General features: G+C 40.4%; 1 protein-coding gene across 2 annotated transcripts in view; it reads left to right on the forward strand.

Annotated features, from left to right (window-relative positions):
* The window catches only part of DPY19L4 (dpy-19 like 4 (C. elegans)), an 81244-nt gene that overhangs the window by 30721 nt on the left and 36248 nt on the right, over positions 1-14275 (forward strand). For both annotated transcript variants that reach the window (XM_021718114.1, XM_008069164.2), the window contains 4 exons: positions 2855-2978; positions 9715-9849; positions 13190-13321; positions 13421-13519. In XM_021718114.1, coding sequence (XP_021573789.1) covers positions 2855-2978; positions 9715-9849; positions 13190-13321; positions 13421-13519 — 490 coding nt within the window. The remainder of the gene's footprint in view (positions 1-2854; positions 2979-9714; positions 9850-13189; positions 13322-13420; positions 13520-14275) is intronic.

Genomic DNA, 14275 nt, shown 5'->3' on the forward strand with positions numbered 1-14275 from the left:
CCCGCGGGCTCAGGCAATTCACTCACCTCAGCCTCCCAAAGGCAAGGGATTACAGGCTGAGCCACCGAGTCTGGCTGATTTTGTGATTTTTGATGGACACAATATCTTCTGCAAAAAACAACAGTTGTACTTTCCTTTTCAGTTTGATTCCTTTTATTTCTTTTCTCCATCACACTATAGCGACTAAACTTTGGCAGAAAGTTTAACAACAGTGGTCTTTGAATGAATGAGATTATAGGTGTTCTAAATTATTTTCTTTTTGCTTGCGTGCATTTTATAATTCTGTAATAAACATATACTGCTTTTGTAATAAAGTATTACATTTTCAAAAAAGAATCAGTATAAAGAAGAGAGAACATGTAAAATACATGTAATGTAAGTTTATATTTTTATTTTTTACTTAGTAATGTAAGTTTAAAAAGTTAACTATAAATTCATTGAAAAGTTAAGATTTTGTAAAATTCTTTTTTTTTTTTTTTTTTTTTTTTTGAGTTGGAGTCTCACTCGGTCGCCCAGACTGGAGTGCAGTGGCGGCCACCGCAGCCTTGCCTGCTGGGGTCCGGCGATCCTTCCACCTCAGCCTTCCGAGTACCCGGAATTACAGGCATGCGCTACCACGCCCGGCTGATTTTTCGATTTATTGTAGAGATGAGGTCTCACTGCCCAGGTGGGTCTCGAACCCGCGGGCTCAGGCAATCCACTCACCTCAGCCTCCCAAAGGCGCGGGATTACAGGCTTAGCCGCCGAGCCCGGCGTAAAATTCTTATATATGGGACAAATACTTGAATGGATTTATAAGGCAGTGGAGGTGTTTGATTTGTTATAATAGTGTTATACAGATTAATAGGAACAAATCGGTTAAAGTGCAATTATTTTTTACTGTGTATTGTCTCTTCCTAGGAAAATCTTTTGTTTTATTTTGTTTAACTATTGATCTGTTGTGCTAAACAAAATAGGTCAATATGTAAATTTGAAAAAGCACAGAGAAGGCTATAGATGACTTGATGTAAGCAAGTATAGGCCAGGCATGGTCGCTCACTCCTGTAATCTCAGCACTTTGGGAGGCTGAGATGAGAGGATTGCCTGAGCCTGTGGGTTCGAGACCAGTCTAGACAACTTGGCGAGACCTCATCTCTACAATAAATCAAAAAATTAGTCGGGCATGATGGTGCATGCCTGTAGTTCCAGCTACTTGGAAGGCTGAGGCAGAAGGGTCACCTGAACCCAGCAGGTCAAGGCTATGGTGGCCGGGAATGTGCCACTGCCCCCAGCCTGGGTGACAGAGTGAGACTCCAACTCAAAAAATAAATAAATAAAAAATAAAAGAAAGTACATTGTGCTACTCTGAGAAAAAATGAAGATCTGATGGGGGAGAGGAAGGGTAAGGCGGAAATTGAGGTTGGAATAGAAAAGAGAAAGTTATTTAGTGCCTGGAGGTCGAAGACTAGGAGAAGAGGTGAGTGAAGAGGTTCTGAGAATTTATTATATATGCTGTGTAATGTGATGTCTCCCTAATTGCTTTCTTAAAAATGTTTTATTCATTGGTTTTCATGGCTTTTTGAAGTTTATTTCTTTTGGTGGTAGTATCATGCTGAGCCCGACTGGATTTGTTGCTGTTGCAACTATAGCTTCTTGATCTGTGAGGATATTATATTTGTAATTTTGATTATTTGCAAGCAATCCACTGGTTCATGTTAGTATAACTGGACATATAATTTACTTTGATACAAGTATGTAGGAGTATGTCACTTAGCTATCAAAGAACTAAATCATGTCTATTATTACTTAGAAGAGTTATGTAGCAGTTTTCATTAATTAAAAAAAAAAAGCACCTTTGTTTTTGTGTGGAAAATAGCCATTAAGAGGCAAATTTGATCATTGTGGGAAAGGTAGTCCCTTTGTGGTGTAAGACTCTTACTGAAGATTGATTAAAGATAAATCTAGGAGAAACCTACAAAGACTTTTCTGTATTCGTGAATCTGGGACTTTTCAAAAGTCTCTAAGTATATCACAGAAAGGACTACTATAATATTCATTTTGGGCAACCTGTTGATTGAAAAGATTATTAAACTAGATATCAGAAGATATGCATTATAGTCCCAGTTATTTCTTCTATTAGCTATATGACCTTGATTATGTCACATTACATCTCCGGGCCTTGTGTGAAGGAGGATAAGAGCTTAAGATCTGGTTAAGATAAGGGAAGGAAGGGTGGAAGCCAAAATCCTTTGTGCAACAAGCTGTGTATGTTAGCATGGGGCTGGGTCTGTTCAGAGCAGGCATTTTTCACATTCTCACAGAGCTTGTGTCTGTTCACCAAGTATTAGACAGTAGCACTGCATCTTCCTAGGTAGGGAGATGGGGATAAGATGCTGTTAATTTGCTCATAGATGCAATATTGGTGCATCTGTTTATGTCTTCCTTACAAGATTGTTATGCAGAAAAATAAGATTGTGTTAAAGTACTTTAAAAAGTATGGTGTTGGCTGGGCGCAGTGGCTCAAGCCTGTAATCCCAGCACTTTGGAGACTGAGGCAAGAGGATTGCCTGAGCCCGTGGGTTCGAGACCAGCCTGGCAACTTGGTGAGACCTCATCTCTACAATAAATCAAAAAATTAGCCGGGCGTGGTAGCATATTCCTGTAGTTCTGGCTACTTGGAAGGCTGGGGAGGGAGGATCACTGGAGCCCAGCAGGTCAAAGCTGAGGTGGCTGTGAGTGTGCCACTGCACTTCAACCTGGGCGACACAGTGAGACTCCAACTAAAAAAAAAAGTATGGTGTTAAAGTACTTTAAAAGTATGGTATAATACAAATATAATGTTTTGCTTTTGCTTTTCATCTGTGCTTTATTTTAGGGTAGATACAACAAGAATTGAATACTCCATTCCTTTAAGAGAAAACTGGGCACTACCATATTTTGCATGCCAAGTTGCTGCACTTACAGGCTATTTAAAAAGCAACATAAATACTTATGGAGAGGTAAGTTACAAATCTGTTTTATCCATTACAGTTAATTCTGTTGTATACAAATGTGGCATATAATTTTAAATACATTTTAGTCATATTAAGAGTTGTTTTACTAACTGAAGCCTAGTTTCTACATGATAAAGGATACAGTAGGTAGTTTTCTTATAACACTGTCATTCTGTAATCTGATCAACAATAGGAGAAAGAAGATGTTTTTTGACAAATCTATGAAGATCTTATTTTGAAAATTAATCTGTTCAGTGATTATTTAACAACTTCTCTCACTTCTGGAACACTGATGGCCTTTAGTCATTATAATTTAAAGATATATAGGCCAGGCGCGGTGGCTCAGCCTGTAATCTCAGCACTTTGGGAGACTGAGGTGAGAGGATTGCCTGAGCCCACGGGTTTGAGACCAGCCTGGGAAACTTGGTGAGACCTTGTCTCTACAATAAATTAAAAAATAAGCCAGGTGTGGTAGCGCACGCCTGTAGTTCCAGCTACTTGGAAGGCTGAGGTGGAAGGATCGCCTAAGCCCAGCACATTGAGGCTGCGGTCTGTGAGTGTGCTATTGGACTGTACCCTGGGCAACAGACTGAGACTCCAACTCAAAACAAAACAAGCAAAAATAATAACAATAATAATTTAAAGATATATAAATGTATGTACAAAGAGTAACCACAGTGATAGCAGTTTTAACTTTAGCAGTTTATGCCCATGTTTTCTGTGACTGAGATGTAGGTAGCTTAGTAAAGGCTTTAGGAAACTGTCCTAGGTACAGTAGTTTAGATTCTTACTTCTTTACTGTTGTTGCCACAACCCTTTTGGTGGTTGGACAAAGCCTACGGATTCTGTCTCAGAATAATAGTTTTAAATGCATAACATTAATAAATGTGATTACAAAGGCAACCAGTTATATTGACATTGAGTGAAATGTAACAATCCTTTGATAGTTTGTTTATCTTGGGTTAAGAATTCCTGACTATAAAAGGAGACTAGAGGGATCAATGAAAGGCTTCTGTTTAACCTGGTTGTCTGGGACACAGGATGTACTTATTGTTCCTTTTTGAGATTTCTGGAAAGTGCATACTATTTTCTCCTTTCAGTGGGGACAAATGTCTTGAAAATAGCAAACTTTATCTCATTTTTGCAACTCTAATATTTCCTTTTTATGTAAAACAACACAAACGTATTTATTTTTTACTGTTTGTGTAAAGAGTGTTTTCTATACTAGTCAGGAAATCTATGATTGAGTGCTTTCCTGTTAGAGTGTATAGCCGTCTCCTAGAGTAGAATACTTCTTCAATTTGTGAATTAAAAAGTTTAGTAGGCCGGACTCGGCAGCTCAGCCTGTAATCCCGTGCTTTGGGAGCCTGCGGGTTTGAGACCCGCCTGGGCAACTTGGCAAGACCTCATCTCTACAATAAAATCAAAAAATTAGCCGGACGTGGTAGCGCATGCCTGTAATTCCGGCTACTTGAAGGACTGAGGTGGAAGGTTCGCCGGAGCCCAGCAGGTCGAGGCTGCAGTGGCCGGGAGCGTGCCACTGCACTCCAGTCTGGGCAACAGAGTGAGACTCCAACTCAAAAAAAAAAAAAGTTTAGTATCGTGAAACAAACTGCCTAAGCATCTTTATATTTACCCTTATTTTGCACTAAAATGATACTTCTCTTGCCTATAAAAGGTTTAATTATCATTTAATAAAATCATTGTTCTTATTTATTTTAAAAGTAGTTTTTTAAAATGTATTTTTTCCCTATTATATCATATTGCTATTTTTTGAAATATATTTTTACATGGCCATGTTATCATCTTATGCATTTGTCCTTTCTGATTTATTCTAATTTTTTTTAAATTGAAAAAATACATAAGCATTATACACATGGTTAAAAAAACATTTCTGTCAGTGCAAATGGGTATATAGTGAAAAGTGTATTTCCCTCCAGTTCACAGTTGTTACCAAGATGCTGTACTTTTGAAGAAGTCCGAGAATAGCTTATAAATTTTATTTTAGGTTACATTTTGTTTCTTTTTTTAAAAAAATATAACCACGGTTGGACGTCGTGACTCAAGCCTGTAATCCCAACACTTTGGGAGGCTGAGGCAAGAGAATTGCCTGAGCCCAGGGATTCAAGACCAGTCTGGACAACATGACAAGACCTTGTCTCTACAATAAAAAAATTAGCTACTTGGAAGGCTGAGGCGGAAGGATCGCCGGAGCCCAGCAGGTCGAGGCTGTTGTGGCCGGGAGCGTGCCACTGTACTCCAGCCTGGGTGACAGAGTGAGACTGGCTCAAAAAAAGCCACACAATTATTTCTGTCTATTTTGAAAGTACTATATGGCATTTTCCTACCCCTTTTTTCTTTCTCTCTTAATCTTAACACAAATGGGGAAAGTGTATTTATTATTTGTGTTAACTAGTCACTCATCAGTAATCAAAAGTACACAAGAGCAAAAAATGTACTTGCAAATACTAAAAGAGTAAGAGTATTAAGGATTCTATAACAAATATACAGCAGGAAAAGAAAAAAAGAAACAAGGTAACCATGATGTATTCTTTTCTTTGTTTTTTTTTGAGTCAGAGTTTCACTCTGTTGCCCAGGCTGGTGCAGTGGCACCCTCATGGCCACTGCAGCCTCAACCTGTTGAGCTTAGATGATCTTTCTGTCTTCGTCTTCCAAGTAGCTGGAACTACAGGTGTGTACTACCACGCCCCGCTAATTTTTTGATTTATTGTAGAGATGAGGTCTCACCATGTTGCTTAGACTGGTCTCAAACCCCTGAGCTCGGGCAATCCCCTTGCCTCCACCTCCCAAAGTACATGGTGCACTTCAGCTAACAATTCAATTTTTTAAGAAGCAAACTTGCCCAATTTTTCAGTCATGCTCCCTCTATTTCCCTTTTCTCCTCCCCTCCCCTTTCTTTACAATTTTTAGTTTGAATTAGTCTAAGTTCTTTTTTTTTTTTTTTTTTTTTTTTTAGTTGGAGTCTCACTCTGTCGCCCAGACTGGAGTGCAATGGCCGCTCCTGGCCACTGCAGCCTCGGCCTGCTGGGCTTGGGTGATCCTTCTGCCTCAGCCTTCCAAGTAGCTGGAACTACAGACACACACCACCACACCCAGCTAGTTGGGAAGTTTAAAAATAGTATAGAGAATCTCCATGTACCTCTTACTCAGTTTTCCCCATTAGCTATATCTTACATGGCCATGTCTCCCTAGGAGATAGCTATACAGTCTAATAGCAAAACACTCAATCCTAGACTCCCTGACTATTATAGAAAGCACTCATTTTTAAAGCCAATAAATTGATATTGATACAATCTATTAATTCAGGTACAAACCTTCAGATTTCACTAGTTTTTACATGTACTGCTTTTTGGCAGGGAGGAGTGTATATTTGTTATGAGTTGTTATCACATGTATAGATCTGAGTAGCCAATATCATGATCAAGATACAGAGCTCTGTTTCCACTGGGAAACTCCCTCATGTTATGCCTTAATAGTCACATCCTTCCCCCAACCCTAGCCTCTGGCAACCACTGACCTGTTCTCTATCACTATAATTTTTTCACTTTGAAAGTTTATATAAATAGAATTATATAGTATGTTACCCTGTGAGATGGACTTTTTTTCACTTAGCCTAAAAATGGCCTTGATATCCATGTATATTTTTGCATGTGTCAATACTTTGCTTCTTCTCACCGTTGAATAGTAGTCCAGCATCATGTATACTTTTAATCACTTTTTTTTGTTATTTGCTTCCCATTCATGAGGCTAGATTTTGTGGTTCCAGTTGCATCAGGATATCTAAGCTCAGATCTTTTGTACAGTCATCTGGAGTCATCCAGAGACATCTGTATTTGATTACTGAAACCTATTTGATGTATTGTTTAAATCATCTGTATAAAAAAGTTAATAGTACAGGTACAGTGAAACACTGTGAGGAAGGTAAGAGGTAGACAAGAGCCTTGAAAATGCTCAGGGAAAGGAAAAGTATAGCTAATTGTCCAGACTGTGTTTGACATATAGTTCTTTCTTTAAGACTTACTTTCGCTGTGTTTTCTTAGAGTAGTTTGAGAATAAACCCTTGGGATTTACTGTGTTTTTTTTTTTTATTATGTTGTAACTTTCCCCTAGAATCTCCAAAGTAATCTCCAAATGCCCAGTAGTCTATTATTTATTTCTGAATCTGAGTTTCACTCTGTCACCCAGGCTGAAGGGCAGAGGCACTCTCACAGCAACCGCATGGGCTGTGTCTAGATTTGATCCTTCATTGAGTTCTGGAACTGGTTTCTCTGAGGTTAATGGTTTCAGATCTGGTTATTATATATCTGGTTGCTCCACATTAGAAGGTTTTCAGAACACTTCTCTGTCTATGGCTATGGTAATAGAAAGAGCAGAAGCTTATGTGTTCTGTAAGCATGAAGCCCTTCCGAGCTTTGCAACTGGTGTTGTTTGACCAACTGGTGGAATTTTGCTGTCTCTTACATGTTGTTCTCTGGTCTTATTCAGGACGCTAGAAAATTGTTTTATCTGCTGATGGCTGAGATATTTCTAACTCTGGAATTTATCCTTGAGTATAGTCAGCTGAATATGAAAGATTTAGTTTTAAAGAACACAGTTCTTAGGTTTCTTGATCTGACCTTTATTGTCCTTCTTCCCTGTTCTTATCTGAACGAGGTCATCTGACACTATAACCAGTGGAGTCACCTGATACATGAAAACTAGATCCATGGAGGAAGAACCTCCATGGAAGGCTATTGAGTATGCTGTGTGACAGTGGATTTGTCATAGAGTTAGTTACTCGCTACAGGATCACTTGGGAGATAACATTTAGAAGGACAGAATTGATTCAGCCAGGCAGGTTTTTGGCAAGAGCAATGAGATCCTTGTGCTTAGTATTTAGCCGAGGAAAACAGCTGAGTTTTATATGGTTGACAGTACAAGCAAGGGTGAAAGATAAGGCCACAGTTTTGTCGAGAGGAAATGTAAAAAGCAAAGACCTGGGCTGTGGAATAAGCTAAGATATAAACAGACTGTTTAAATGAAAATTTTTAGGGAAATATAAAGCGCTATAGAAGTGAAAATATTTTTTTCACAGTAAAAGGAGTTGTCTCCACAATAACAAAAGCTCACCAGCCAAGTCTAGTAAATGCTACCATTTTCTTATATTTATTGCTTTATCTCTTTGGGGGTAAAAGAAAATTGTACTGAATTTTCTTCTCCCTTGCTTTGTCTTCCTGAAATCCTTAATATGATGTTGAACATTGAAGCACAAGTGGTTGATTTCTCACTAGAGAAAATGAATCTTATTCAAGATCTTACTGTTTTTTTGTTTTTTGAGTTAGGAATCTCAGGCTGGAGTGCCGTGGCACACTCACGACCACCCAAGTAATGATCTGCTGGGCTCCAGTGATCCTTCCACCTCAGCCTACCAAGTAACCAGAACCACAGGTGCACGCTACCACGCCTGACTAATTTTTTATTTATTGTAGAGACAAAGTCTTGCCAAGTTGCCCGGGCTGGTCTTGAACCTGAGGGCTCAGGCAACCCACTCACCTCAGCCTCCCAAAGTGCTGGGATTACAGGCTGAGCCACCAAGCCCAGCCAAGATCTTATTGCTTTTATAATGATTTAATAATAATTATGAGGGGAGCCCCCAAAATCTGGAATTTATTTATAAAAAATTATGTATTTAGTCTTACATGTTTAACCTTCAAACACCTTCAAAGTACTCTTTGTTTGATGTAATACATCCATGAAGATGCTTTTTTCTCTGCTCAAAACCCGTTTTTGAAGTGTCAATTTGGATGCCTTTTAGTTCTTCTGCTGTTTTTTGTTTCACCACTTCCACATCAGCAAACATTTCCCTCTGAGTTCTTTTTTCATCTGGGAAACAAAAAAACCATTGCTCGGAGCAAGATAGGGTAACTAGGGAGGGTGGGGCATTGGGCTCATGCCATCTTTGGTCAAAAACTACTGCTAGCCGGGCTCGGTGGCTCAGCCTGTAATCCCACGCCTTGGGAGGCTGGGGTGAGTGGATTGCCCGAGCCTGCGGGTTCGAGACCCACCTGGGCAACTTGGTGAGACCTCATCTCCACAATAAATCAAAAAATTAGCCGGGCATGGTAGCGCGCCCCTGTAGTTCCAGCTGCTCGGAAGGCTGAGGCGGAAGGATCGCCGGAGCCCAGCAGGTCGAGGCTGCGGTGGCTGGGAGCAGCCGCTGCACTCCAGTCTGGGCGACAGAGTGAGACTCCAACTCAAAAAAAAAACAAAAAAAAAAACTGCTGCTGAATACTCAGTTCAATATGAGCAGACTTGTAAATCACCCATCATGAAATGGGCAAATGCACTGAAAGAATCTTCAAAAAAAATGCACTGAAGCCCAATGCAGCCTCTCACAATGCTAGCTGGTATACTGATGGGTTCCTAGAACACAGACCAAGTGGGAGAAGCCTGTATTACAAGGAGCCCTTCCCTCCAAAACCTTATTTCATTTTTGGGGGAATTCCTCCTCATATGTGTTCTATTTATTTATTAATTTAATTTTTATTATGGAGATGTGGGATATAATTATTAGTTTTAATGATAGAGATGTGGGGTATATGTGATTAAAAGACAAAATATCAAGAGTTATATAGCTTATAGTTGAACCAATAACAGAGCTACAACTTTGAGGTAATAACCTTATAGGTTTTTATAGTAATAAAGCTATTGATATTTAGTTTCTTTCTTTTTTTTTCCCTAGAGGTTTTGCTACTTGTTGATGAGTGCTTCAACTTACACATTTATGATGATGTGGGAGTACAGCCACTATCTCCTGTTTCTTCAAGCAATATCTCTGTTCCTACTAGATATCTTTTCACTGGAGCAAAGTGATAAGGTATTATGATATTTTGAAATGATTATTTTAAATTCCAAGAATAAATGTTTTATAGTGTTGGATCTTAAAATGTCTTACTTAGGCCAGGCTCACATCTGTAATCCCAGTACTGTGGGAAGGTAAGGCGAGAGGACTGCTTGAACCCAGGAGTTCAAAGACCATCCTAGGCATCATAGTGATTTTCTCTACAGAAAATCAATAAGTCAGCCAGGTGTGGTGTCACGCACCTATAGTTCCAGCCTCTTGGAAGGCTGATGGGGAGGATTGCATGAACCCAGGAGGTTGAGGTTACAGTGAGTCTTGATTATGCCACTGCCCTCTAACCTAGGTGACAGAGTAAGACCCCAACTCAAAAAAAAAAAAAACAATCAAAAACTCTTTCTTGTTGACTTCCCATGTACTCTGATGGTTCAAGAGCCCTAGTGAATACCAACAATGGGAGATGACATTTGGAAGGACAAAATTAATTTAGCCAGGCAAATTTTAGGTAAGGTCAGTGAGATCTTTGTGCTTAGTATTTAGCAGAGGAAAACAGCTAAGAGTTTTATATGGTTGACCATACAAGCACTGGTGAAATATAAGTTACTTGGACAGAGAGATTTTAGCATTAAGAATTGTTAACCAATGGCTGAATGTGATGGCTCACGCCTGTAATCCCAGCACTTTGGGAGGCCAAGGCAAGAGAATTACTTGAGCCCAGGAGTTTGAGACCAGCCTAGGCAACATAGTGAACCCTCATCTCTACAAAAAATAAATAAATTTTTAAAAAGAGTTGTTAACCAAGTATAAATTCATCAGTTTGTTCACTGAAAAGATAATAAGAGCCTAAAAGTTTCATAGAGATAGCAACTTCAAGAAGCAGCTACTACCACTAGGGCTGAGGGAACAAAGGGAAAAATATGATACGGAATTATTAAACCTTAGAGATGTTGAGGAGGGTCTCCGCCACTGCTCAGCTTTGCTGTTATCTCAGAGCTCAAAAGAATGGGCCCTTCAGGACTGGGACCCAGGCCTCTGAGGAAGGGGCTCTGGCCGGCTGGTCTTGTGACTCTTGGGCAGGAGGTTGGTATGATGCTAGTTCTTTAAATGTTGGAAAAACTGCAGCCACATTCAGTGCTTCCACAGGAAGGATCTGCTCTGGGTGAAGAAGCATTGCTGAGATGATGATCACAGGAACTGTAAGGCAACTGGAAGCAAGAGGAAGGAGCAAGCTCCTTCTTCCCTGTCCAGCCTTGCATTCCCTCTAGCCTTTCCTGTTACCAGAGCTTCATAGGGAACCAGTTGGAAAAGCAGAAATGTATATTGCAGAGTCCCAGCCCCAGAACGGCCACACAGAGGATGGGTTTGGAACTAGAGAGAGTTACTTGGTAACTGTCACACATCTGTAGAACCAGCACCTAAATCAAGAATAGAACACTAGAACATTCTACCAGCACCTAGAAATCTCTATCATGCTGTCTCCTAGTTGTTACTTCAACTCCCAAGGACAGCTGGTGTTCTGACTTGTGACAGTGAACTATCATTTTTTTTGTTGTTGTTATTGAGTTGGAGTCTCACTCTGTCGCCAGGCTGGAGGGCAGTGGCACGCTCCCAGCCACCGCAGCCTCAACCTGTTGGGCTCCGCAATCCTTCCGCCTCAGCCTTCCAAGTAGCTGGAACTACAGGCGAGCGCTACCACGCCCGGCTAATTTTTTTTTATTTATTGTAGAGATGAGGTCTCACCAAGTTGCCCAGGCTGGTCTCGAACCCACGGGCTCAGGCAATCCACTCACCTCAGTCTCCCAAAGGCGCAGGATTATAGGCTGAGCCACCGAGCACAGCTTTTTTTTTTTTTTTTTTTGAGTTGGAGTCTCACTCTGTCCCCCAGACTGGAGTGCAGTGGCACACTCCCTGCCACCGCAGCCTCGACCTGCTGGGCTCCTGTGATCCTTCCGCCTTACTCAGCCTTCCAAGTAGCTGGAACTGTAGCTGCACACTATCACGCCCGGCTAATTTTTGATTTATTGTAGAGATGAGGTCTCGCCAAGTTGTCCAGGCGGGTCTCAAACCCGCGGGTTCAGGCAGTCCACTCACCTCAGCCTCCCAAAGCGCGGGATTACAAGCTGAGCCACTGAGCCCAGCTTGAACTACCATTTTTAAGTGGCCCTGGCTTTTTTTTTTTTAAGTTGAAGTCTCACTGTCACCCAGACTGGAGTGCAGTTGCACACTCACGGCCACTGCAGGCTTGACCTACTGGACTCAGGTGATCCTTCCACTTCAGCCTTCCAAGTAGCTGGAACCACAGGCATGTGCCACCATGTCTGGCTAATTTTTTTTTATTCATTGTAGAGACGAGGTCTTGCCATGTTGCCCTGGCTGGTCTTGAACCCCTGGACTCAGGCAATCCTCTTGCCTTGGCCTCCCAAGTACTAGGATTACAGGCGTGAGCTACCCCTCCCAGCTTGGCCCTGGCCTTTCACTGATATTTTTTCCTATCTTATACTATTTTATCTTAGGAAAAAAAGTCTAAGGTATATAACTTCCTGGGAGTTTTTCTGTTAAGACACTAATTTTAACTTTGTTATGCCCACTGTTAACTGGACCAAAAGCAGCAAATACTTTTCTCTGGTGGTGCATTTTATTTTCACTGGGTAGTTTTTGGAAATTGGTGCTAAAGATCGTGATTTTTGATTTATACAATTTGCGATTGCATTGATTAATTTTAATAATAGGGCAAACAAAGGGAAATCAAGTCAGAGCCTGGGCTTAAAGAAAGTTCTGGGCTGGGGGCGGTGGCTGACGCCTGTAATCCCAGCACTTTGGGAGGCCAAGGTGGGAGGATCACTTGAGCCCAGGAGTTCTAGACCAGTCAGGGCAACAAAGTGAGACTTCACCTCTACAAAAAATAAAAAAGTAAGCCAGGCAGGCACAACTATATGTCCCTATAGTCCCAGCTATTCGGGAGGCTGAGATAGGAAGATTGCTTGATTAAAGGAGTTCAAAGCTGCAGTGAGTTCAAAGGAGTTCAAAGCTGATCGTACTACTGCATTCCTGCTTGGGCAACAGAGTGAGACCCTGTTTCAAAAAAGAAAAAGAAAAAAAGAAGGTTCTTCCAGGCTGACTTAAAGCAATGGTTTGCAACGGTTTTGAATGTCTTTACTTTGTTTCCAGACAGTTCTAAAGAAAAATGATAAATTCATTATAAACTATAACATTAAAAACGTGGATTAAACATTTGCACAATACTGTCCTAAATTATAGTAAAGCATTTAGTGTGTAATTATAGTTAAATCTAAATAAAACTAACAAAAACATGTACAATAACACTTATTTCATTCTCGTTTTATTTTTGTCACAACAGATTTATGAAATCTATAAAATCTATGTATTTTCTCTCTCTCTGGGATATTTACTGCAGTTTGAGAATCCAGCTTTATTAGTGTCTCCTTTATTAAGTTTAGTAGCAGCCTTAATGCTTGCTAAGTGCCTTCAGGTAATTAGAATTACTTTTTTATTTTTCTTGTGATCAATTTTTTAAATTGTTAATTTTTCTGTACCTCACCTCTTTGTTCATATGATTTTTCCTCCACAGCTGAATGTGAAGAAAGGAACTTTTTTAGCTAAAATAATGAAAGTGATTAATTTTTACTTGGTGTGTACTCTGACAGTGACATTGAATATAATTATGAAGGTGAGTAACTCTCTTGAGATTCATGTAGTAGAACAAATTTAATAATGAAATATTGTGGACTAAATTTTATTTTATTTTTTAATTTTTTTTTTGAGTTGGAGTCTCACTCTGTCACCCAGACTGGAGTGAGTGGCCCGCTCCCAGCCACTGCAGCCTCGACCTGCTGGGCTCCGGCAATCCTTCCGCTTCAGCTTTCCAAGTAGCTGGAACTACAGGTGCGTGCTACCATGCCCAGCTAATTTTTTTTTTTTATTTCTTGTAGAGATGAGGTCTAGCCACGTTGCCCAGGTGGGTCTCGAACACACAGGATCAGGCAATTCACTCACCTCGGCCTCCCAAAGCTGGGATTACAGGCTGAGCCACAGAGCCCAGTTTCAAGTATATTTAAAACAACCAAACAGGACTACAACTACTGAATATTCCTCAATGAATAGTACTTTATGCATTGATATTTAATCAAAATTCAAAAGTATATATACTCAGAACTGGAAAAACCCATTTGTCACTGACAAGTCTGCTTTTCAAAAATATACCTTCATGCTTCTGCTTCCCTGCCAGCCATGGCTACCACTACTTCCTCAATTATCCCGCCAAGAGTCAAGTCTGAGGAATGTCTTTTGGCCTGAATGAGCAATGGAAACAGGGAGGGACATATCTCAAGGGAAAAATGTTATGGTTTTTTTTTGTTGTTTTTTTTTGAGTTGGGAGTCTCACTCTGTCGCCCAAACTGTCGTGCAGTGGCCGTTCCCGGCCACC

The sequence above is a fragment of the Carlito syrichta genome, unplaced genomic scaffold (genome assembly GCF_000164805.1).
Source record: "Carlito syrichta isolate Samal-C Ts95f unplaced genomic scaffold, Tarsius_syrichta-2.0.1 Scaffold311834, whole genome shotgun sequence".
NCBI classification, from domain to species: domain Eukaryota; kingdom Metazoa; phylum Chordata; class Mammalia; order Primates; family Tarsiidae; genus Carlito; species Carlito syrichta.